At 57.0% G+C, this 22,227-nt stretch overlaps 3 protein-coding genes across 4 annotated transcripts; 1 reads left to right on the top strand and 2 right to left on the bottom strand.

Annotated features, from left to right (window-relative positions):
- The first annotated feature begins 84 nt into the window (after positions 1-84).
- Positions 85-16,866, top strand: RUVBL2 (RuvB like AAA ATPase 2). The gene is made up of 15 exons (XM_040457663.1): positions 85-445; positions 4,227-4,281; positions 6,316-6,371; positions 6,895-7,036; positions 8,265-8,394; positions 8,555-8,621; positions 12,202-12,308; positions 12,397-12,490; positions 12,863-12,986; positions 13,214-13,308; positions 13,400-13,518; positions 15,517-15,636; positions 16,013-16,142; positions 16,535-16,649; positions 16,746-16,866. The coding sequence occupies exons 1-15, from the start codon at positions 434-436 to the stop codon at positions 16,769-16,771; spliced, it is 1,392 nt and encodes a 463-aa protein (XP_040313597.1). The 5' UTR covers positions 85-433; the 3' UTR covers positions 16,772-16,866.
- A 99-nt stretch (positions 16,867-16,965) lies between these two features.
- LHB (luteinizing hormone subunit beta) lies at positions 16,966-18,770 on the bottom strand (the record flags this gene model as incomplete). Its single annotated transcript, XM_040457939.1, has 3 exons — positions 16,966-17,283; positions 17,593-17,763; positions 18,663-18,770. Coding segments are annotated over 3 exons (522 nt in total), but the record flags the coding sequence as incomplete, so codon positions are not given.
- Positions 18,755-21,793, bottom strand: SAXO3 (stabilizer of axonemal microtubules 3). Of its 2 annotated transcripts, XM_040457665.1 has the most exons (5): positions 21,571-21,792; positions 21,088-21,288; positions 20,804-20,965; positions 19,962-20,089; positions 18,755-19,453 (listed from the first exon to the last, which is right to left on the bottom strand). In XM_040457665.1, the coding sequence occupies exons 1-5, from the start codon at positions 21,724-21,726 to the stop codon at positions 19,090-19,092; spliced, it is 1,011 nt and encodes a 336-aa protein (XP_040313599.1). In that variant the 5' UTR covers positions 21,727-21,792; the 3' UTR covers positions 18,755-19,089. The 2 variants fall into 2 exon arrangements, with proteins under 2 accessions (XP_040313599.1, XP_040313600.1); XM_040457666.1 differs by lacking the exon at positions 20,804-20,965 and having other exon boundaries at positions 21,571-21,793.
- Positions 21,794-22,227: the final 434 nt, after the last annotated feature.

Genomic DNA, 22,227 nt, shown 5'->3' on the forward strand with positions numbered 1-22,227 from the left:
GAGCCTCAGGGGGCGCAGCTTGTCGCTGTGCTAGCGGATTGGCCCTCAGCTCTGTCAATCCTAAACTTGAGGCTCCAGCGTTAGCAGAGAGAGGAGAGGGTGGAATAAGGAGGAAAGGGAGCGTGGGGGACGTGTGGTTGCCCAAAGAAGTCTTAAGAATTTTGCAATCAGCCTCGGCAAGGAGGCCTGGGTAAAGGGAGGGGTCAGGAGGCGTTGGGAACCGACCCAGGAGTTCCGGGCACCCATTTACCAGCTCAGCCTCGGCGGAAGAGCGGGTCCTGAAAAGTGACGCCACGCCCACACAAGGAGAGTTTTGCATATTTATGAGGGAACGCCGAGATCTTTGGAGGACCTTAGCCGTCTAGAGGGACCAGAACGCCTCGTTTCTAGCGCGTTTCCGTTTCCGCTAGGATATTGGCGGTTGGTGAGCATCATGGCAACCGTGGTGAGTGCGGCGTGCGGAGAGCGGAGGGGAAAACCCACACTCCCGAGTCGGAGCGGGAAGGGGACTGAGGACCTGGATCCTTGGATCTAAGGGAGGAGGGGCCTGGGGGTCCGGATCCCTAGATCTGAGGGAGGAAGGTGCTAGGGGCCCGGACTTCTGAGTCTAAGGGAGGAGGGGCCTGGAGACTGGACTCCTGGATCTAAGGGAGGAGGGTGTTGGGTGCCCGGACCCCTGGATCTGAGGGAAAAAGGTGCTGGGGGCCCGGACTCCTGAGGCTGAGGGAGGAGGGGCTGGGGACTGGACTCCTATTATCCTGGATTCAAGTGGATATTCAAGGGCTCAGTGATCAGTTCTGACTACATCGTGTTATGGGAACTCCAGCTTCCCATCTTCTGAGTGCAATCAGCAGCCAGTTCTCCAGTCTTTTGCCCTGAAGTCTAATGAGGGTTGTATAAATGGCACCTGACTATAGGAGAAAGCCCAGGTGGGGACCTGTCTGTGTGCTTGAGAGCGTGAAGTTGCTTAGCCTTGAGCCACAAGAGTGTTGAGAACCTGCAGGGTGTCCGTGGGGATGGGGTTCCAGAGGTGTGGGATCTCGTCATGGAATTGTCTTGGCCATTTTCCTGTTGCAGCACCTCCTACTCCGTGTGGATGCTCAGTAAGTTATCACTTGAATGTTTGAATGAATGAGTGCATGTGAGCTCTGTAAAGGAGAGGCCAGCGGCACTGGCCCAGGCACCAAGTACTCGCCCAAGAAACATCTGGAAGAAGAAGGGATGTGGCCTTAGCTTGGGGGTTGAACTGGGTTTCCAGCTACTTGGGTTCCCATAGCGACCCGGAGGGATGGGGGCGGGACTTGAGTCTGTGGCTGCTGCCACGGCAAAAGGGGGTGGGTAGGGAAGAAGAGGAAAGGTAATGGCCACACTCCTGAGACCCAGTTCCCAGGAACATGGGTGAACTGTTGGAAGTTTGAAAGAGATGGTGGGTGCTGAGTTTTAAAATGACCTCTGCTTAGGGCGCCGGGTGGCTCAGTCCGTTAAGCGTCAGACTCTTGGTCTCCGCTCAGGTCATGATCTCACGATTGGTGAGTTTGAGTTCAAGCCCTGCATTGGGCTCTCTGCTGACGGTGCTGACAGTGTGGAGCCTGCTTGGGATTTTCCCTCTTTCTCTGCCCCTCCCCCACTCACTCTCTCTGTTTCTCTCGAAATGAATAAATAAACTTAAAGCTTTTTAAATGATCTCTACTTCCATGGGGTCAGTGGACAGCGCAGCGTAGGAGAGGCTTCTCGTGAAACGGAAGGCCTTGTAGGACGCAAGTCTATTTGTGGTTGGGATCGTTAAGGGTTGGGATTTCTGGGGGCACCTGGGTGGCTCAGTCGGTTAAGCGTCTGACTTCAGTTCAGGTCATGATCTCACAGCTTGTGAGTTCGAACCCCGCCTCGGGCTCTGTGCTGACAGCTCGGAGCCTGGAGCCTGCTTCGGATTCTGTGTCTCCCTCTTCTCTGCCCCTCCCTGGCTTGTGCTCTGTTTCTATCAAAAATAAATAAGCATTAATAATAATAAGAAGAAGAAATGCTAAAAAAAAAAAAAAAGAGGGGGGTTGGGATTTCTGGATCCACGTCCATTTATTGCCTCAAGTGGGGTCTGATGGGCTGTGTGGAGATGTGTGGGGGTCTAAACTCAGTTCCGAAGACTGAAGGCTCCACTAGGTTGGATGCCTCAGTCTCCTCTCCTGGTGGAAGAAGAGAGACCTGTAGGAGGGAAGAGGTGTTGGAGGCAGGTGACCGAGGCACTGGATCAACAGGTTGGCTTCTTAGGCTTTCCTTTCCTTATTAGAAATTGTGAGGGGCGTGTGCCTGGCGCAGTCAACGGAGCGGCAACGCTTGATCTCGGGGTCTTGAGTTCGAGCCCCATGTTGAGTGTAGAGATTATTTAAATAAGGTTTAAAAAAAAAAAAAGGAAAGAAGTTGTGAGACACTCCAGTGTCTGCAGATAATACAGCCTAAGACCCACGGCCCAGATTTTTTTTTAACAGCCTTATTGCAATATCATCCCCCTGCTGTACAAGTTGCCCATTTTTTTTTTTTTTAACGTTTATTTATTTTTGAGACAGAGAGAGACAGAGCATGAACGGGGGAGGGGCAGAGAGAGAGGGAGACACAGAATCGGAAACAGGCTCCAGGCTCTGAGCCATCAGCCCAGAGCCTGACGCGGGGCTCGAACTCACGGACCGCGAGATCGTGACCTGGCTGAAGTCGGACGCTTAACCGACTGCGCCACCCAGGCGCCCCAAGTTGCCCGTTTTAAACGTATAGGTCAGTGTCTCTGGTGCGTTCACAGTTGTGCAATCATCACCTCCATCAGTTTCAGGACATTTTTTTCAGGACATTTTTCATCCTCCCCAGAAGGAAACCCTGTACCTCTTGGCCACGATCCCCCAGCCCTCCCGTACCCTCTGGCTCTAGGCCTCTAGGCCACCACTAATGTGCTTCCTGCCTCTGTGGGTTTGCTCATCCTGGACATTTCAGGCCAAGGATGGCACACCATCTGTGACCTTTTGTGTCTAGCTTCTTTCACTTAGCATGATGTTTTCATTTTTTTTTTTTAAGATTATTCATTTTGAGAGAGAGAGAAAGAGCAGGGGAGGGACACAGAGAGAGAGAGAGAGTCCCAAGCAGGCTCCATGCTGCCAGCACAGAGCCCGACGTGGGGCTTGAAATCACGAACCGTGAGATCATGACCTAGGTCAACATCAAGAGTCAGACGCTCCACTGACTGATCCACCCAGGCACCCCAGAACTTTCTTTTTATGGCTGAATGCTATTCCAAGCGTGGACGTACCACGTTTTGTTTATCCATGCATCTGTTGACGGACATTTTGGGTTTTCCCAAGTAAATAAGTAAGCTTTACAAAAGCGTATGTGGCTCTTGTGGATAAGGCTGCCGTGGACACTTGTGTGAATCTTCTGGGCGTTCTCGAATTGTCCCGGGGAGGTATCTACTCCTCTCTCTCCGCTATAGGACAAGAGATGGTGGCCGGCTCCTCTTTTCGGAGAGATGGCGATCCCAGAGGACTTGGTACTTGCTTGTTCAATGAGCTCAGCATTTCCGTACAGCACATCATTCACCCACCCCGCAAACATTGCACCCCAAGTGAACAAGCGAGATGTGGGCTGTACCCTTCATGGGAGTCCTGTCTATTGGAGCCGAGAACATTGATCTGACAGTCTCCCTCCTGTGTGTGAGATCGCACAGGAAGATAGCAGGCTCCCAGTGGAGACCTTTTGTTCTGTCCGGACATCCAGAGACCCCAGAACTAGTCGGGCCTGGGCAAAGGACTCTGGGATGTGCACGTACAAAGGCCTAGTGACAAAGATCCAGGCAGCGTGGCACAGGGGGCTGGGCAGTCGGGGGCCAGACCACGTCCAGCTTGCTATTCCACGTTCGTGTCCATTATCAGGGTTGTGGGAGAGCGAGGGGGGCTTCTTAACCACATAATTCCTGGGCACCCAACAACGGGCTGAGGCCCCGGGGACAGAGGTGTGAACGAGACAGACACGGTCCTTGTCTTTCTGGAACCCGGTGTACTGTGGTCAGTCAACCAGCATTTAGTTGGTGACCAACGAGAAGGATGAGAGTGACAGGTGTGTGGGCTCTTGGCCTGCCCATGGGGAAGAGGCACGAAAAGGACTTCCTCCCAGGCCGTGGGCGGGAGGGACAGAGGAGCTGGCGAAAACGCAGACCGCGAGCGCACTTCTGATGTGTCTTCCTCCGCTCCCAGACAGCCACAACCAAGGTCCCAGAGATCCGAGACGTGACGAGGATTGAACGTATCGGTGAGTGAGCGTGGGTCACGAACAGGGACCTAGACCCTGCCTGCCTTCAACAGAGCCCTGCCCAGGAACCCTGAGAGGGGGGTGGCCTGCCTCCCACCCTGTCCCCCTGTCTGATGATGCAGAGAATCCCGAGTTGCAGAGCAGGCTCAGCAAGGCACGTGGGGGCCTAGCCCGGTTAGGCTCCTGGGCGTACCAACGTTTTGCTAGGAAATCGTAGAAGCGGGTGTTTGCTGAGCGCTTGCTGGGGTTGGCCCGTGCACCCCTCCCACGCTGTGCCATTAGTTCCGCGAGGGCAGGGACCAGCTCTGGCTCGTTTCTGGCTGTGTCCCCAGCAGGGGCCTCGGCAGAGTGGGCGCTCCACAGCTAACCAGCGAACGCGTGAGTTCCTGCCGAATTCTCTCGCTATCCCCAGAGAGGGTGTATGGCGACCCTTATCCCATTTTTAGCTGAGGAAACCGAGACTCAGAGCAGCCAAGCCACTGGTCCTGGCTCACGCACCGAGGAAGCTGTGAAGGCAGGAGCACGAAGCTGGGGTGCGGTGGGGCCCACAGGGTGCAGCCACCAAAAAGTGCTTTACCTGCACGGAGGAGGCTGTACTCATTCTTCTAACGTGTATTTATTTTGGCGGGGGGAGGGGCAGAGAGAGAGGGAGACACAGAATCCGAATTAGGCTCCAGGCTCTGAGCTGTCAGCACAGAGCTGGACGCGGGACTCGAACTCATGAACTGTGAGATCACGACCTGAGCTGAAGCTGGATGCTTAACCGACTGAGCCACCCAGGCGCCCCAAGACTATACTCATTCTTTCATGTTCATTCACTCAGTGCCTACAAGAGAGGCCATAGAAGCAAAGGCCCTCGTGGCCATGAACGTGGGTTCTGGAGGCCCGCTGCTGGGACCACTTCCGTTGCAAGAGGCTAGTTGCTCTCTGCCTCGGTGTCCTTATCTGCAAAATGGAGCAAAGGTAGTTAACCTCATCACTCAATAAAAGATTCCACGAGCACATGCATGTAACGTGCAGGTGCTGACACTGTGTTCAGCGTCCAAGGCCCAGGCGCTATTGGAGCTGAGGACCCAGTCGACACAAGCTGCCCTCAAGGTGCTTACGGTCTAGTGCTGGGGTCAACAAATCTTTTCTTAAAGGGCCAGACAGTAAATCTCTTCCCTGGGGAAAATATTCAGTTCTTCTGTTGCGACGTGAAAGCAGTCACAGGCAGTATGTAAGTGAATGGGCGTGGCCGTGTTCCAATGAAACTTTTTTTTTTTTTTTTTTTTTTTTTAATTTTTTTGAGACAGAGAGAGAGCATGAACAGGGGAGGGGCAGAGAGAGAGGGAGACACAGAATCCGAAACAGGCTCCAGGCTCTGAGCAGTCAGCACAGAGCCCGATGCAGGGCTCAAACTCACGGACAGTGAGATCATGACCTGAGCTGAAGTCGGACGCTCAACCGACTGAGCCACCCAGGCGCCCCCAGTGAAACTTGATTTACAAAAACAAGTGACCGGCCTCCAGGCTGTAGTTTCCCAGCCCGGGTCTGGTGTGCACCATTGAAATCCCACGTCTTTACCTCTTACTGGCCGTGTGATCTCGGGCAAGGAGTTTAATGTCTCTGGGTTCCCTCAAGTTCATGTTGAGGGCCTGAGGCGGTGACTGAACCCCAGAAGCACTCCGGGGTGATCATCGCTGGGACTCACTGTTTCTCAGAGTTACATGGAACGAAATAAGAACCCTGTGAGGCCATTAGGCTATAAACACAAAATAATTGTGACCGCTCGCTGTCACGGTTAGTTCCTGATCTGATGATATAGTTAACCAGGTCTCGGTGATTCTGGTCCTGCTGTGCCGTATCCTAAGGACAGCTCCAGTTTATTGAGCATTTACCACCACCAGCCATCCTCCCAGTGAGGGGGAGACTCGGGCCCCCCATTTGGCCAAGGAGGAAACCAGGGCTGAGGGAAGGAGCCCTTTTCCTCAGGCCACATGTCACCACGAGCCGGCTGGTAACCGTGTCTTCTGGTTCTTTCCCCCAACGCAGGCGCGCACTCCCACATCCGGGGCCTGGGGCTGGACGACGCCTTGGAGCCACGGCAGGTAGGGTTGGGGGCAGTGGGATGGGAAAGCTGATCCGCGGAGGCCTCAGGCGGGGAGGGCCACCTAGGCCCCTGGGGTGACTTAGGAGCTCCCGGAACTTTGGCTTCTTACTGATAAAATTCAGCCACACGTAGAGATTTTTTTTTATTTCTTTTTTTTTTTTTTAATCTTACTGTTTATTTATTTGTGGGGGGAGGGGCAGAGGGCAGAGACAGTGGGAGACAGAGAATCCCAAGCAGGCTCCGTGCTGTCAACACAGAGCCGGGCACAGGGCTTGAACTCAAGAACCGTGAGATCATAACCTGAGCCGAAACCAAGAGTCAGACGCTTAACCGACAGAGCCACGCAGGTGCCCCTAGCGTCTGAATTGTCTGAAGATATTGGGGCGGAAAAGGCTTTCTTCCCTTTTCCCCAAGTCCTAGCTAACACCGTGCCCTTTCATGTCAGTAGGCAGGAGGGGCTGGAAATGGGGTGGCAGCCCAATAGGAGGTAACCTGGTGTATTCTCGCCTCCCCCCCTACAGGCTTCCCAGGGCATGGTGGGGCAGCTCGCAGCCCGGCGGGCAGCTGGGGTTGTGCTGGAGATGATCCGGGAAGGGAAGATCGCCGGGCGGGCGGTCCTCATCGCTGGCCAGCCGGGCACGGGGAAGACAGCCATCGCCATGGGTGAGAGGCCTCTCGGGGCAGGAGCTTTTCTGGTCTCTTACACAGGAAGATAATCCTTCCTGTGTAAATCAAGCTTGGGTTCAGCCACATTTAACCGACAACCCAAAATGGCGAGGTCTTAAACTCTCTGGTTTGTTCTCTCACATAGAAGAGTCTGAATGTAGGCCATTTAGGCACTCGCTGCCATGTCAGGGTCACCTCATGTTCCAAGAGGGTTGCCTAAGCTCCAGCCTTCGTGCGCATGCTCCCATGTAGGAGAAAGGGGACCTGCAGTGAGGGTATACTTCCCTCCCTTTAAACGTCACTCCCTTTAAGCGGCTGCCTTTGGGCTCCCACACACTTTTGCTTCTGTCTTATTGACTAGAGCTTAATCGTCTGGTCACAACACGTCTCCACTGCAACATGCTGAGACATTAAAACATTTCTTGTGTTTGAATGTGGGCCATTGCTTCCTTAATAAAATGGGGGTCCAGGCCCTGGGCCAGACACTGAGGACACTTAGATGAGTAAGATCGAAGCCTTGACTTTTTGGGAGTTTCCATTCTGGGGACACAGTGTGCTGTGATGGACAGAAGAGACTCCTGGCCCTAAGGAGGGAGCAGGGGAGACTTTCCAGATGAATCAGGAGCACAGCTAAGACTTGCAGGATGCCGCGGAGTCCCTGGGACAGACAATAGGGAACAGGCTGTCCAGGCACCAAGCGCGGCCCACGAGAAAGGGACCAAGAAGGGTTCCCGCCTCCCATTGGTCAGAAAGGTTCAGTGACTTCCTGCCTGTGAGACGTGGCTCGGTGCTTGAAGTGGCTGTAAGAACGGCCCCACTGTCCTCCAGCCGGAGAGGAGACCCTTCCTCGTGGTGGTTCCCGTGCCTCGTGGTGGAGCCAGGACTCGAACCTGGGTCTGGCTCGAGCCCCCACCCTTAACTACCCTTTCAGCCCTCTTTTGGCCTCTACTCTTGCTCATTACCCCTGAGCCTGGAGGCTAAACAGATCCTGGAGATTGGGAGAGGGGCTTGGCCAGATTATAGGGTCAGGAGGTTGGCCCCCTGGGCAGCGCGACGGCTCTAAGTCGTCACTGGCTTCCTCTGCGTCTCCCTGACCACCCCCAGCGCCGAGCCCACCTCAACTACGCTCCTTCCCGAGGAGCGAGAAGAGCTGGGTTGACCCCGAGTAGGTTTTGGGGACCTGGTGCCAGGCTGCCCCCACCTAACCAGGCCACCTCTTCCCCAGGCATGGCACAGGCCCTGGGCCCTGACACCCCATTCACAGCCATTGCGGGCAGCGAGATCTTCTCCCTGGAGATGAGCAAGACAGAGGCACTGACGCAGGCCTTCCGGCGGTCTATCGGGGTTCGCATCAAGTAAGCCCAGGACCCGGTGCAGGGCAAGAAGCCAGCTCCCGGTGGCCTCGGATGACCCTTGCCTTCTTCGGCTTGTCCTGTGCCCAAGGGCTCATGGGAATTAGCGATTCCTGAGGGCCCGAGCGTTGGGCTCTCTTGATCACGCCCTTTCTCTGCCCAGGGAGGAGACCGAGATCATTGAAGGCGAGGTGGTGGAGATCCAGATCGATCGGCCAGCGACAGGGACGGTGAGTCCGCTGAAGGGTCGGGTGGCGGCCGGTCCTGGCTGAGGTCAGCATCCATGGAATGTTCTTGAGCTGCGGGTTGGACCCCTCTGCGTGCCTACAGTAGGGGGTCAGTTGAGTTGACGGTTTATCCCATCTGTGAGTGACACCGTGAGCAGTTAAACCAAGTGGTGTCATGACAGAATCTCTGGAAGTTTCTCACCATGAATCCTGAATGGTTCAACCTAAGAACCTGTTCTGTGGCATCTGTACAGCTTAGAGCAAAAAGTTTTCCTATCCAGCTTACGTAGTTGTGATTTGCTGCCTTTTTTTTTTTCTTAAAATTTTTTTTTTTTTGAGAGAGAGAGATAGAGAGCACACAAGCGTGTGTGCGCAAGTGGCGGAGGGGGAGCCAGAGAGAGAAAGAGGATCCGAAGCAGGTTCTGAGCTGACCGCACAGAGCCTGATGCGGGGGCTCGAACCCACCAAACCAAGAGATCATGACGTGAGTCAAAGTCGGACGCTTAGCCAACTGAGCCCCCCGGGCGCCCCGTCATCCGTAGTCGCTCCCTTTTTATGAAGCTAAGAATTTTAACACTTTTGTCGTAAAAGAAAACGGATATAAAGAACCACGTAAAATAAGTGTGTAGTCTGGTAAGTTCTTCTAAGGCAAATACCCTTAAAACCACCATGAAGGGGCTCCTGGGTGGCTCAGTTGGTGAAGCATCGGACTCGTGATTTCGGCTCAGGATATGATCTCAAGGTTTGTGGGATCAAGCCCCACATCGGGCTCTGTGCTGACGGCACGGGACCTGCTTGGGATTTTCTCTGTCCCTCCCCCACTCTCTCTCTCTCTCTCTCTCTCTCTCTCTCTCTCTCTTTATCAAAAGTAAAATTTTTTTTTTATAAGTGGAGTCCTGCAGCATAAGTGACTTTTCGTGGCTGGCTTCTTTCACATAGCACAGTGTTTTTGAGTTGGCGTTTTCTCTGGTTTGTCGTTCTCTTTTACGCGTTTAAGTGACAGTTTCTAGAAACATGCTAAACAAAAGGGCACTTAGACATGCCTCAAGCCTGTTGACCTCACACAGAGTCACCTTCTGTCTCTGTGTCTTCTACTGTGGACACCGTCTCTTGGTTGCTCATCGTTTCCAGCGGAAATAGATTTAAGACGTATAATTACATTGACTTGCACTTTTTAATTTTTTTTTTAATCTTAATTTTTTTTTGAGAGAGAGAGAGAGAGAGACAGGGTGCAAGCAGGGGAGGAACAGAATGAGAGGGAGACACAGAATCAGGCTCCAGGCTCCAGGCTCTGAAGCTGTCAGCACAGGGCCCGACGCGGGGCTCGAACTCACGAACCGCAAGACCATGACCTGAGCCGAAGTCCGACGTTTAACTGACTGAGCCGCCCGGGAGCCCCAGTTGACTTGCACTTTTAACACCTGTCTGCAGTCTTCTAAATTAGTCCCATCCATCGGCAATTACATTTTGAATTTAAGAAATATGGTTGGAGGGTATGTGAATATAGAGAAAACTAGTCCCAAGATAGTTCTTTTTGTTTTGTTTTGTTTTAAAGTAAATTCTACCCCCAACATGGGACTGAAATGCACAACCCTAAGATTAGTCTCCATTGACTGAGCCAGCCAGGGGTCCTGCCTCCAAGATGGTTCTTTATAATTCAGTTTTTAGGGGCGCCTGGGTGGCGCAGTCGGTTAAGCGTCCGACTTCAGCCAGGTCACGATCTCGCGGTCCGTGGGTTCGAGCCCCGCGTCGGGCTCTGGGCTGATGGCTCAGAGCCTGGAGCCTGTTTCCGATTCTGTGTCTCCCTCTCTCTCTGCCCCTCCCCCGTTCATGCTCTGTCTCTCTCTGTCCCAAAAATAAATAAAAGTTGGAAAAAAAAAAAATTTAATTCAGTTTTTATTGGGTGGCTCAGTTGGTTAAGCATCCGACCCCGGCTCAGGTCATGATCTCACAGTTCACGTCGGGCTCTGTGCTGACAGCTCAGGGCCTGGAACCTGCTTCGAATTCTGTGTCTCCTCTCTCTCTCTCTCTCTGCCCCTCCCCTGCTTGTGCTCGCTCTCTGTCTCTCTCAAAAATAAACAAACATTAAAAGAAAAATGAAAAAAAATTCAATTTTTATTACAGAAGAAATACATGAATACATCCTCTCCTTAAACGTTTACAACAGTGGGGGGGCGCCTGGGTGGCTCAGTCGGTTAAGCGGCCGACTTCAGCTCAGGTCATGATCTTATGATCCATGAGTTCCAGTCCCACGTAGGGCTCTGTGCTAACAGCTCAGAGCCTGGAGCCTGCTTTGGATTCTGTGTCTCCCTCTTTCTGTCTCTGCTCCTCCCCTGCTTGTGCTCTCTCTCTCTCAGAAATGAATAAACGTTAAAAAAAAATTTTTTTTTTTAAATGTAAAACCAGGGGTGCCTGGGTGGCTCAGTCGGTTAAGCACCTCTTTTTTGGTTTCAACTCAGGTCATGATCTCATGGTTTGTGAGTTCGAGCCCTGCATCGGCCTCTGCACTGGTAGCACTGAGCCTGCTCAGAGAGTAAGCGGGAGAGGGGCAGAGAGAGAGAGGGAGGCACAGAATCCAAGGCGGGCTCCAGGCTCCAGGCTCCAAGCTGTCAGCACAGAGCCTGACACGGGGCTTGAACTCACGTACCGTGAGACCATGACCTGAGCCAAAGTCAGATGCTCAACCGACTGAAACCACTGAGGCGCCCCAATAAATAAATCTTTAAAAATAAAAATAAAGGCATAAAACCGAAATCACCTTTATCTCCCTCCTTAATCCCAACTCTTTTATCCTGCCACCTGTCCCTGCAGAAAGAACAAACTGGAAAGAAGAGACAGGTGGATCTGCTGGAAAAGCCTTAAAGACGTTGACTGTGTTATCTTGTGGGGAGGGAGTGTGGCGTTTTTGTTACCTTAGCTGTGTTTAGCTTAGCTCTGTTTTCTGGGTTTGTGATCAATAAAAAAAAAAAAAAAAACACCTGTTATTTGGATATGAAACAAAGAATGGGAGAGTGTGACCCCCATGTCGTGGGACCCCTAGTCTGTGTTGTTTTTATGGATTTGATCTTTTAGGTAGGTTGTTGGGTGTTTGCTTCCTGGGATTTTAGTCATCGGTTTCCTGAGGTGCAATTGACTTACAAAAGCTGCACACATCGAAAGTTTGCAGGGTGTTAGGACAGGGCGCCTGGGTGGCTCAGTTGGTTACGCGTCCGACTTCGGCTCAGGTCATGATCTCACGGTGCATGAGTTCGAGCCCCGCATTGGCCTCTGTGCTGACAGCTGGGAGCCTGGAACTTGCTTTGGATTCTGTGTCTCCCTCTCTCTCTGCCCCTCCCCTGCTCACGCTCTGTCTCTGTCTCTCAAAAATAAATAAATGTTAAAAGCAAATAAAAAATAATAATAAAGTTTGCAGGGTATTAAGTTTTGGCATACGTGTGTACCCACGAGGCCATCACCACGGTCATGACCGTGACTATATCCACCACCCCCAGAAGCATCCCTGCGTCGTGCCCATTTTGAGGCTGTGCTGGGGAGACATTGGGCCCCCTCTGAAACTCCTTGCCTGGCATGTCCCCCCTCTCAGGGCTCTAAGGTAGGGAAGCTGACCCTTAAGACCACGGAGATGGAGACCATATACGACCTGGGCACCAAGATGATCGAGTCCCTGACCAAGGACAAGGTCCAGGCCGGGTGAGCGGAGGGGGCTACGCTGGGTGGCCGGGGTAGGGGAGCTTGGGCCCTTTCTTGTCCTCACTCCTGCCCTTCCCCCACTCCGCAGGGATGTGATCACCATCGACAAGGCCACGGGCAAGATCTCCAAGCTGGGCCGCTCCTTCACACGCGCTCGCGACTATGACGCCATGGGTTCCCAGGTAGGCCAGGGCTCTGGGGATCCCCTCGCTCCAGGCTCTGGGATGTTTGCATCTCCTCCCTCACCCCCATGACCCAGTACCACATGTCCCCGGCACTCCTGGTTCTTCCCTGTACCCTCTGGGACAGCCAGGGCCCTTCAGCGTAGCAGTTTGCTCGTGAAGGCCGAGGTCCTCCAGGAACCCCCGGTCCTTCAGTGCTCTCGAATGCCCTAGCCGCGACTACCTCTTGGACCTGGGGTTTCTGGATCCTCAGCTCCATTTCAGGGATCCGGTCTCCCCGCCCCCCACCACCCCACCCCCAGACAGCCCCTTCGGGCCCCCCTTTCATGCTCTTCTCTGCTCTTGTCTCTCCCACCCCTCCCGGCCCCACAGACCAAGTTTGTGCAGTGTCCAGACGGGGAGCTCCAGAAACGCAAGGAGGTGGTGCACACGGTGTCGCTGCATGAGATCGACGTCATCAACTCCCGCACCCAGGGCTTCCTGGCTCTCTTCTCAGGTGGGGCCCCTTAGGGTTGCCCAATGGGGGGCACGCGTGTCCTGCCATCACTTCTCCCTGGGGTCTCTGTCTCTGGTTCTCCTCCTCTCTGGGACGTTTCCCGGCCCTTCTGTCGCTTTGCCACTCCGGTCTTGGTCTCTCTTCCCTCTGTCCCTGGCGTCCCGTCTTTATCTTTGGCCGCCCTCCGGCCCTGGATCCCTGTCCCCTGACACTCCCGCTTCCCACAGGCGACACCGGGGAGATCAAGTCAGAAGTCCGAGAGCAGATCAACGCCAAGGTGGCTGAGTGGCGTGAGGAGGGCAAGGCGGAGATCATCCCTGGAGTGAGTACTGGGGGAGGGCGGGTGGCTTGCGGTCGGGGGAGGCGGGAGCAGAGAAGCCTGGGCGGTGGGTTTGACCCTCAGTGGCTCCCAGGTGCTGTTCATCGACGAGGTGCACATGCTGGACATTGAGAGCTTCTCCTTCCTCAATCGGGCCCTGGAAAGTGACATGGCGCCGGTCCTCATCATGGCCACCAACCGAGGCATCACCCGGTGAGCCCCCTCAACGGCCCCCGGGGAAATGGGTGTAGCCACGGGGCAAACAGGACCTGTTTGTTGAGCTCCCTGCCGGGACCTTAAACAAGGTAGGCAGGCAACTCCGTTCCACGAGGAAGTCGACGGACCCTGTTCTTTCTGTCTTTCTGTTTCTGTACCCTTTGCGGCTACGGTTCCCAAGCTGTGTGCCGGGGGATCCCCGGGGCGCTGCAGAAAATGCACAAGTGCTGCGGGATGTTTTAAGGTTTTTTTTTTTGTTGTTTTTTTTTTTTTAATTTTTTTTTTTTCAACGTTTATTTATTTTTGGGACAGAGAGAGACAGAGCATGAACGGGCGAGGGGCAGAGAGAGAGGGAGACACAGAATCGGAAACAGGCTCCAGGCTCTGAGCCATCAGCCCAGAGCCCGACGCGGGGCTCGAACTCACGGACCGCGAGATCGTGACCTGGCGCAGTCGGTTAAGCGAACCAACTGCGCCACCCAGCCACCCCTGGTTTAAGTTTTTGAGGGAAGCACGGTGACCTGTGTTGGACACTGCATAAATCACTCCAGTTAGGTCACTTAGACCAAACTGCGTAATAGAACTTAATATTTCTTTGGGCCCTAAGGACGCCACAGAAAAATTCTGGACACACGAAGTGCCCCAGGTTCTGGTAAAGCTTGGAACGTCTGCCCTCGGGTGTTGCCACTACCCCTGGCCCTGGTGCTCTCTTGTCTGCCTTGTCTGCACGGGATGCCTTCTGAGACAGACAGCAAACCCACTTGCTCCTCGTTATTTGCACGTGACCTATTTGGGAGCCTGCGTAGTCTCCCTGAAATTTACTTGTAACTCCCGAGTCAGGATTCGTGGCACTGTTGTGCTCCTTTGCAGACGCGTGCAGGGTGGCAAAAAATTTGAGTCCCCTGATGTGGACGCCCCAGACTCAGGTCCGACAAGGTGACATTCTGCCTTCTAGTCTCAGCTCGCATGCTGCAAACGCGTGTTCTTTTTGTGATCTATTTATTGCCACGTTGTCACACTTCATGCTCTTTGTTGGTGATGGCGTGTTTAAGTTTATTTATTTTAGAGAGCGAGAGTGAGCAGGGCAGGGGCAGAGGGAGATAGAATCCCAAGCAGGGTTTTCACCGTCAGCACAGAGCCAGACGCCAGGCTTGAACTCATGAACCATGAGATCGTGACCCAAGAGGAAGTCAAGCGTTGGATGCTTAACCGACTGAGCCACCCAGGTTCCCCAAATAAGATGTCTTTAAACAGGAATTCGGCGGTGCTTGGGTGGCTCAGTTGATTAAGCATCTGACTCCGGCTCAGGTCACGATGGCACAGTTTGTGGGTTCGAGCCCCGCATCGGGCTCTGTGCTGACAGCTCAGACCCTGGAGCCCGCTTCGGATGCTGTGTCTCCTCTCTCTGCCCCTCCCCGCCCTGTGCTCTGTCCCTTGTCTTTTAAAAATAAATAAACATTAAAAAAAATGCGGGAACACATAGAACCAGGTTATGTGTTGGTCGACAAAAGTATCGTGACCACATAGGCCCACAAGAACCTGACTGGATTTCCCCTAGAAGCAGGAGTTCATCGTTTGCTAATGAGCGTTTGCCCCACTATTCAGAACGTAACTGTCACGAATAACGAGGCCCCGCTCAGTTCCCTGGCACCTGCCATGTGCTGGGCTTGTGCTGGGCCAGGTACAGCAGGGAACAGGACCGGTGCAGTCCCTCCCCCTGTGGAGCTGGGCGTCCCGCAGGGGAGTAGGACCTTGATCCAGTAATCCTGGACATAGACACGTAGCTAAAGCCACCCCAGCTCTACAGGGGCGGTGACGCAGTCGAGGGACGGCTGCCTGGTGGGTGGTGCAGCCGTGAGCTGAAGGTTAAGTGGTATTTGCCCAGTGAGTGGGCTGCGGTGGAGGGGAGGGGGTGGGGTATTCCAAGTAGAAGACACAGAACGCTGGGTTCTGGGCGCATCGTCCTGACAGCCCTCCCTTCCCCCTCCTCCCCAGGATCCGGGGTACCAGCTACCAGAGCCCCCACGGCATCCCCATCGACCTCCTGGACCGACTGCTCATCGTCTCCACCTCGCCCTACAGTGAGAAGGACACGAAACAGATCCTCCGCATCCGGTATGCACAGGGCCGCCTGGCGTCCTGGGGCGGGACCAGGCTGTGGGCCTGGGCGGCAGGGCCGGCGTCCACCCTGTCTGGCAAGTGGGGGCAGCGAGGTCTGAGGAGGGGAGGCCTCTGGGCCTGCAAGCGGCTGGGCTGGGCTGGGCATCCAAGCAGTGGCCCCTGATCTGGGGGCGGGGGGGGGGGGGGGCCAAAGTAGAGAAGGGAGGGCAGGAGCCAGTGGCTGACGCTGCGGGGTAGGACCCTGGACGGGGAGGGTCTGGAGGCCAAGGACCTAGATTCCACGCGACCCCAGGACGCCCAGCAGCGCCCAAGGCGGGGGGGGGGGGGGGCAGCCTCGGCTCACCCCCGCTCCCGCCCCGCCTGCCGGCAGGTGCGAGGAGGAAGACGTAGAGATGAGTGAGGACGCCTACACGGTGCTGACCCGCATCGGGCTGGAGACGTCGCTGCGCTACGCCATCCAGCTCATCACGGCCGCCAGCCTGGTGTGCCGGAAGCGCAAGGTCAGCCCGCCGAGTAAGCACGCGGGGGCCAGCCTGAGCGAGTGAACGGTGCGCTCACTGCTCCAAGGGCTGAGAGTGGGTCGCTGCCTTCAGTCCTAGAACATACATTTGCAAAGGCGGGGTGGGGGGGACTGTGGTCTGTTGAGTTTATACCTGTATCTCCCGGCCTGACACATGGCAGGTGCCTAGTAAATGTCTGGCAGCTAGAAGTTAATGCCGTTCGGTCCATTTTACAGATGAAGAGACTGAGGACCGGAGGGGTTGGGCCCACAGCGGGGAGGTGGCCGAGGAGGGATGCATGCTAACCCCATCCCCCCCGTTCCCACCGTGACCTACCAATCCGGTGGGGGGGGGGGGGGGGGGGGCACTGAGGTCTTGTCATCCCCTCTCAGGGCACGGAAGTCCAGGTAGATGACATCAAGCGGGTCTACTCACTCTTTCTGGACGAGTCGCGCTCTACACAGTACATGAAGGAGTACCAGGATGCCTTTCTCTTCAATGAGCTCAGTGAGTGTCCCCTGCTGCCCCTGACCCCCCCCCCAGTCCCAGAGGGCGCAGTCCCAGCCCCCTGACCTGACCGCGGGGCCTTCGTTCTCCTCACAGAAGGCGAACCCCCCGACACCTCCTGAGCTGATGTGACCCTCGCCCTCCCCGCCCCCCCCCGCTCTGTTTTCTATTGGAGTTCTGACACTGTGACTTTGTATAAAATGGTTCTGATATCGGACCCATACTGAGCCTCTGTGTGTGTGTGTGTGTGTGTGTGTGTGTGTGTGTGTGTACGTACTCATACGCGTACCCTAAGCCTGACAAAAGACAATCAGAGTGCAGTTTGAGAAGCTTTTATTGGGAGGGGTAGAAAAGAGCGGCTGCTGGCTCCAGGCATTGGGGTGAGGGGTCCTTAGAGGAACAGGAGGCCCGGGAGTGGGGGGCGGTCACAGGCCAAGGGTTGGGCCCTGGGACCCCCACAGTCGGAGCTGCTGAGGCGGCAGGGCCCGCAGCGGCAGCTGAGGGCCACGGGGAAGGAGACCACGGGGTCCACACCAGGCGGGCATCCGGGGAGCCGGACGGAGGCAAAGCGCAGTTCACGGTAGGTGCACACGGGCTGGGGCACAGGGGGCAGGGCCGCCGGCAGCACTCGCATCTGGAGGCCAGGGCCCAGATGCGGGGATGAGGGGGGCGTGGTCAGGCCCTCCCCCGAGCTCCGCCCCGCTGTGCCCACACACACCCCTCCCCTGCCCCCCCCCCCAGGTCCGGCATTGCAGCCGACCCTCTGCCCTCCTCCTCCCTCCCACGTGTCCAGCCCCTGCGGGAGGTGGGGGCAGGCCACCCTTCTGTCCAGGCTGCCATTTCCCATTTTCTGTGGGCCTGGTCCTCAGTGATCCACTCTGGAGCCGAGGTGGCAGCACCTATTCCAGGCCCCCAGCCGTCCATCCCCACCCCCGCAGCTCACCATGCTGGGGCAGTAGCCGGCACAGATGGTGGTGGTGAAGGTGACACAGACGGGGCAGGCCTCGTTCTCAGCAGCCAGGGTGGCGTTGATGGGCCGGCACAGCGGCCGCAGCGGCCCCCTGGATGTCCACACCCCACCCACATTCAGCAGCAGCCACAGCAGCAGCAGCCCCTGGGACAAGGCCAGCGTCTCAGGGCCTGCCAGACACCACTACCCTGGGCCCTTCCCCTCCCATCCCTCACACGAACCCGTTCAGGGGCCCAGCTCCCCTGCCTGACGTCATCCATTCAGGGCCCATTCATCCCACTTGGATCCCCTGCCCCGGTACTCAGGAGCCCCAGATCGTCCCAGCCCCGCAGATTCCCACCCTCAGGCCCTGTTCCACCTGCTTCCTCCTGGCCAGAAGCCTGCTGGCTGTCCACACCCTTCCAGAAAGAAGCCTCCTCCATCAAGTCACAGGACTCTCCCTCTGTGCCAGCTGTGACCTGGATGGAGTTGCAAAGGGCCTCGGGGACCCCACAGCCTTACCTGGAGCATCTCCATTCTGGGTGCCTCCCCTATGATGTTTACCTGGTCTTATACTTGCAGGCTGTGGGGGCGGCAAGGCCACTGGGGGTGGCGGCATGATGGGGTAACCTGGACACTAATCCTTCCGGGGGCGAGAAACGGAAAAGGTCAGGGAAGTGTGCGGGAGTGGCTCAGTGGAGTGGCCCCTGCCCCCACGCCCCGAGAGGCTCCTGCTTCTCGGTGCGCCCAAGGTGAAGCTGACTTCACTGACTCAGTCGTCAGATGCTATGTCAGGTGCCAGTGAAGTCCTGTTGGGGTCATAGGAAGTAGGCTATGGGGAGACCCTGGCCTTGCCCCCGATGGCGTAGCCCCGCCTCCGCCCCTCAGAGTGGGAGCCAGGGGAAGGCTGGAGCTGTCCCTCCAAGAACCCTCGAATGGTGATCGGCTCAGACCTCAATCCCACTCCATCTGCCACACACTGAAAGCCATTCCTGTGCCACAGTCTAACCCCGGGGGGGGCGTGGCTTCAATACTGGATTCTGTGCTCAGGGGTGGAGTCCCACCTGTACGTAGACGTGCCTTCCCTCCACGCGGAGTAGAGCGGGAGCCCCATCTCCCGCACACTCGGGCCCCCGGAGCCGAACCCAGCAATGAGCACGGTTAAGGCTATTTTAACTCTGTCGTTGACTAAGGTAAACTCGCCCGCTGTGTCGTAGAGGGCGTGTCCCGCCCGCGAGCCCACAGCCCCAAAGTATATTCTCCAGGCTCAGCATCCATCCTCGTCCCCGACCCGGTCACCCTAGTCAGTCTCCGGTGGGATTCGTCCGGCTCACGCCTAGTGGGCGGGTCCTGGCCTCCGTCTCCCTCCCACGTGATGGGGGGGGCTTCCCGGCCATAGCCCCGCCCAGTGTGCCCCCCCAGCCGGGGTCTTCCAGACTCGGCTCCGCCCCCGCCCGGGGGCGTGTTCTGGGCGGGGCCGGCGCTGCCGGCTCAGATCGGGGTCAGCTTCAAGCTGCCATAGCTGGAGTTCTCAGTGCGGTAGGCTTGTGGCACGCTGTAGATGCCCGACACCGGCTTCCAGTGGGGGCCGCCCCAGGGCAGCTCCAGAGGGCAGACACGATCGAGCCGGAGGAGCGGGTGCAGCGGGGGTCTGTAGGACTCCTGAGCCAGAGACAACGCCCCACGGTGCGGCACGGCTAGCGTCGCCGGGCGGACGTGGGGCACGCGGATCCCTGGCGGCCGAGAGGAGCGCGGACGGGGCGGCCGCTGTGGGTCCCGTCCCCAGACCTGAGGCGTCTTCTGAAAGCTCCAGCAGGTCAGCGAGTCCTTGCGGGGATATCCAGACAACTCCTTCCTGTTGGTGGGGAAGGCAGGAGAGGGAATGCACCGTTGGATCCTGGGGACAAGGCTGAGGTTCAGACCTCGGCTCCTGAGGAGCCTGTAGACGCGAACTCTGCGTTCCGAGGCGAGGACACCCTTGCAGGACTCGGGGACCCCTTATGAAGGATGGGAGTCGGGGATGTCTAGCCTCGATTCCCGGGCCCTCGAGGTCCTTAAGGGCCGGGAATCTAGAATTTTCGAATCCTTGGGAAAAAGTATCTGGGAACCAAAGCAGGTCCCGCCCGAGACCCTTGGAGCCCCGCCCCCGGTCCAGAACCGCTTGTAGGACGAGCCGCAGGTCTCATATTCCTGAGAGCTGACACTAGGAATACCTGGGCGCTGAAAGAGGTAGGGGCTGGGGTCTGCACCTCTGGTTCTCGAGCGTGCTGGAGCTGAAGACTGAGGATACTGAGTCGGACAGGGGGAGCCGACGCCGGGGTTAGGTGTGCTGGCGGCGGTGCCGAGAGAGGACCCAGACTCACTTCGGATAGGCCCGGAAGTCCTTGGCCGAGGTGGTCCGATAGAGCTGATGGCGGTCCAGGACGCCCTGGTCAGATACCGTGAAAGGCTGGCCGGACAGCTCGGGGTTCTTTGTCCAAGGGATTAAAGCCTGCGGAGGGAGGATCGGGGGGAGGAGGGATGAAGCAAGGTTTCATACCCATCCCAAGCCCGGGGTCCCAGGCTCAGGATCCCTCTTCCTTCGATGAATCCGAATCCTTCCTGACCAGTCGCAAGCCAGAACGCTTTACCTTCGCTCCCCCAAATCAGAGCCCTTATGAGGGTTACTCCAAAATCCAAACACTTGCGGGTCGTCGAACACAAGGCCCAGCCGCCCCCCAAAACTTTCCCAGCTCCGCCCCCAGACTCAGCTTCCACGTCCCGCCCCTGGAATTCAGTCGCAGGTAGGACAAACGTACCTCTTCGCTTCATCCTCTCTCTAAGGAAGCCTAGCGCCGCCTCCCGACCCGATCTGGTCTCAGAATATTCAAGGCCCGCCCCCACGCACCTTCCGCTACCTCGCTCCGACCCCCGCCTCAGAACGCCCCTCCCTGCCCCGCCCCGGGATTTACTGGTCGCGGCCCCGGCTTCCGAGCTGAGATTTCGGTCTCGGTCCCCTCCTCCTCCTGGCCCCACCTCAAGACGTCCAAGCTCCACCCCCAGGCTCTGTAACCTGATTCCATTCCAGACCATTTAACCCCGACCCCAGACTCCGAATTCCCCGCCCCAGGCTCTCCTAGTCTGGTCCCAAGCCTCAAAGCCCCTCCGGCCCCTCCTCAGGCGCTACAGGCTCTGCCCCAAGGTGGCAGCGGGTCTTCTCCGCTACCTGGGAAGGGCCTCCGCGGTGGTGGTCCGCAAGCTCCAGGGGCTGGCGCCCGACGTAGAAGGTGGGGCTCCGGTCCGGGCCCGGCCGGCCGGTGTACTGAGCCCTCGTCTCACTGCACTGGTGCTCTGTGACCAGCGGGAGGCGCCAGCCGCGGCGTCTGAGCTGCGGGAAGGCGACGCGGGGACCCAACGTGAGGGTGCCTCGTGCTCCAGCGCGTTCCCCACCCCTGACCTCCTCCCCTCCTCCCCCCCCCCCCCGCGGACCTCTGCATCCCAGCACCTCACCTTTTCTCCTAAATCCTTGATCCCCACAGTCCGCGTGGGATCCGAAGGCTCTGGGGCCCTGGGCTGTGCGTAGGGCCCGCCGAGGGTCTTGGGCACGGAAGCCGAGCCATAGGTGGTCTCCCATCTGCTGATGACCTCGTCAAAATCCCAGATGTGTAAATCCTGCTTTGCGGCCGGGGGCAGGGGCTCCGCGACCGTGGACTGGGGACAAGGACGTCGGCTAAAAGGATTCAAGTCTGGCCCGCGAGCCCTGATCTCTCCCCGGCAGTCCTCAACCCTTTCCTCCCAGGCGTCCACGTTCGCTGGCCCCTCCTCTCTCAGACCCAGGACTCTGGGACCCTCCCTCCTCCTTCAGTCAGAGAGGAGCCCGAGCGCCCTATCCGCTTTTCTCTCAGCAGGTGTCTGGATCCCCAGGCCTCTCCTTCAGACACAGGAGTCTGGGCTCCCAGTCTCCTCCTGGCCAGGAACCTAGGGTCCTCTTACCTGCACAGTGGGCGGGGGAAAGGGAACAGATGGGATCATGTGGTGGGCGACACCACTGCTGGTGAGATGCCAGCTGGGCCAGGATCCAGGCACCTCGGTCCCAGAGATTGGGGACCATGGCAGACCATAGCGCACAGCCAGGGTCGGACCAGCCATGGCCCCACCCCTGTGGGCTAGCCCAGCAGGAGCAGGCTTGTTGTCGCTGTTGCCCCAGGTGACAGGACCCGCCCACCCTGAACCCAGCCAATGGAGGGCCTGCAGGTGTGTGGATGGTTGGCTAGAATGAGAAAGAGACCCAGGCAACAAGTGACAGGGACTTGGAGAGAGGGGGCACAGAAACGCAAGAGAAGTGGAGAAGAGTCCCAGAGAGAGAAGGATGGCCAGAAAAGGGGGCGGAGGGGAAGGGGAAATAGATCAGAGTTTTAGGGAATCTTAGAGACACAGAGACCCTAGGTTGGAGGAGACAGAGGCCACCCACTGCCTCAGGGAACCCAGGAGAAACACCCCCCCCCCTTTCCTACAGGGTCCCAGCTCACTCAGCCCCCTCCTCCCTCTGCCAGGCCTGCCTACCTCAGGGGTAACGATTTCCAGACTTCCCCAGGGCTCTCCCTCCCTCCCCGAGTCTGCTGAAGGACTCAGCCTGGGCTTTGGCTTCGT

This window comes from Herpailurus yagouaroundi, unplaced genomic scaffold, assembly GCF_014898765.1.
Source record: "Herpailurus yagouaroundi ecotype Mexico unplaced genomic scaffold, PumYag 220, whole genome shotgun sequence".
Lineage (NCBI taxonomy): Eukaryota > Metazoa > Chordata > Mammalia > Carnivora > Felidae > Herpailurus > Herpailurus yagouaroundi.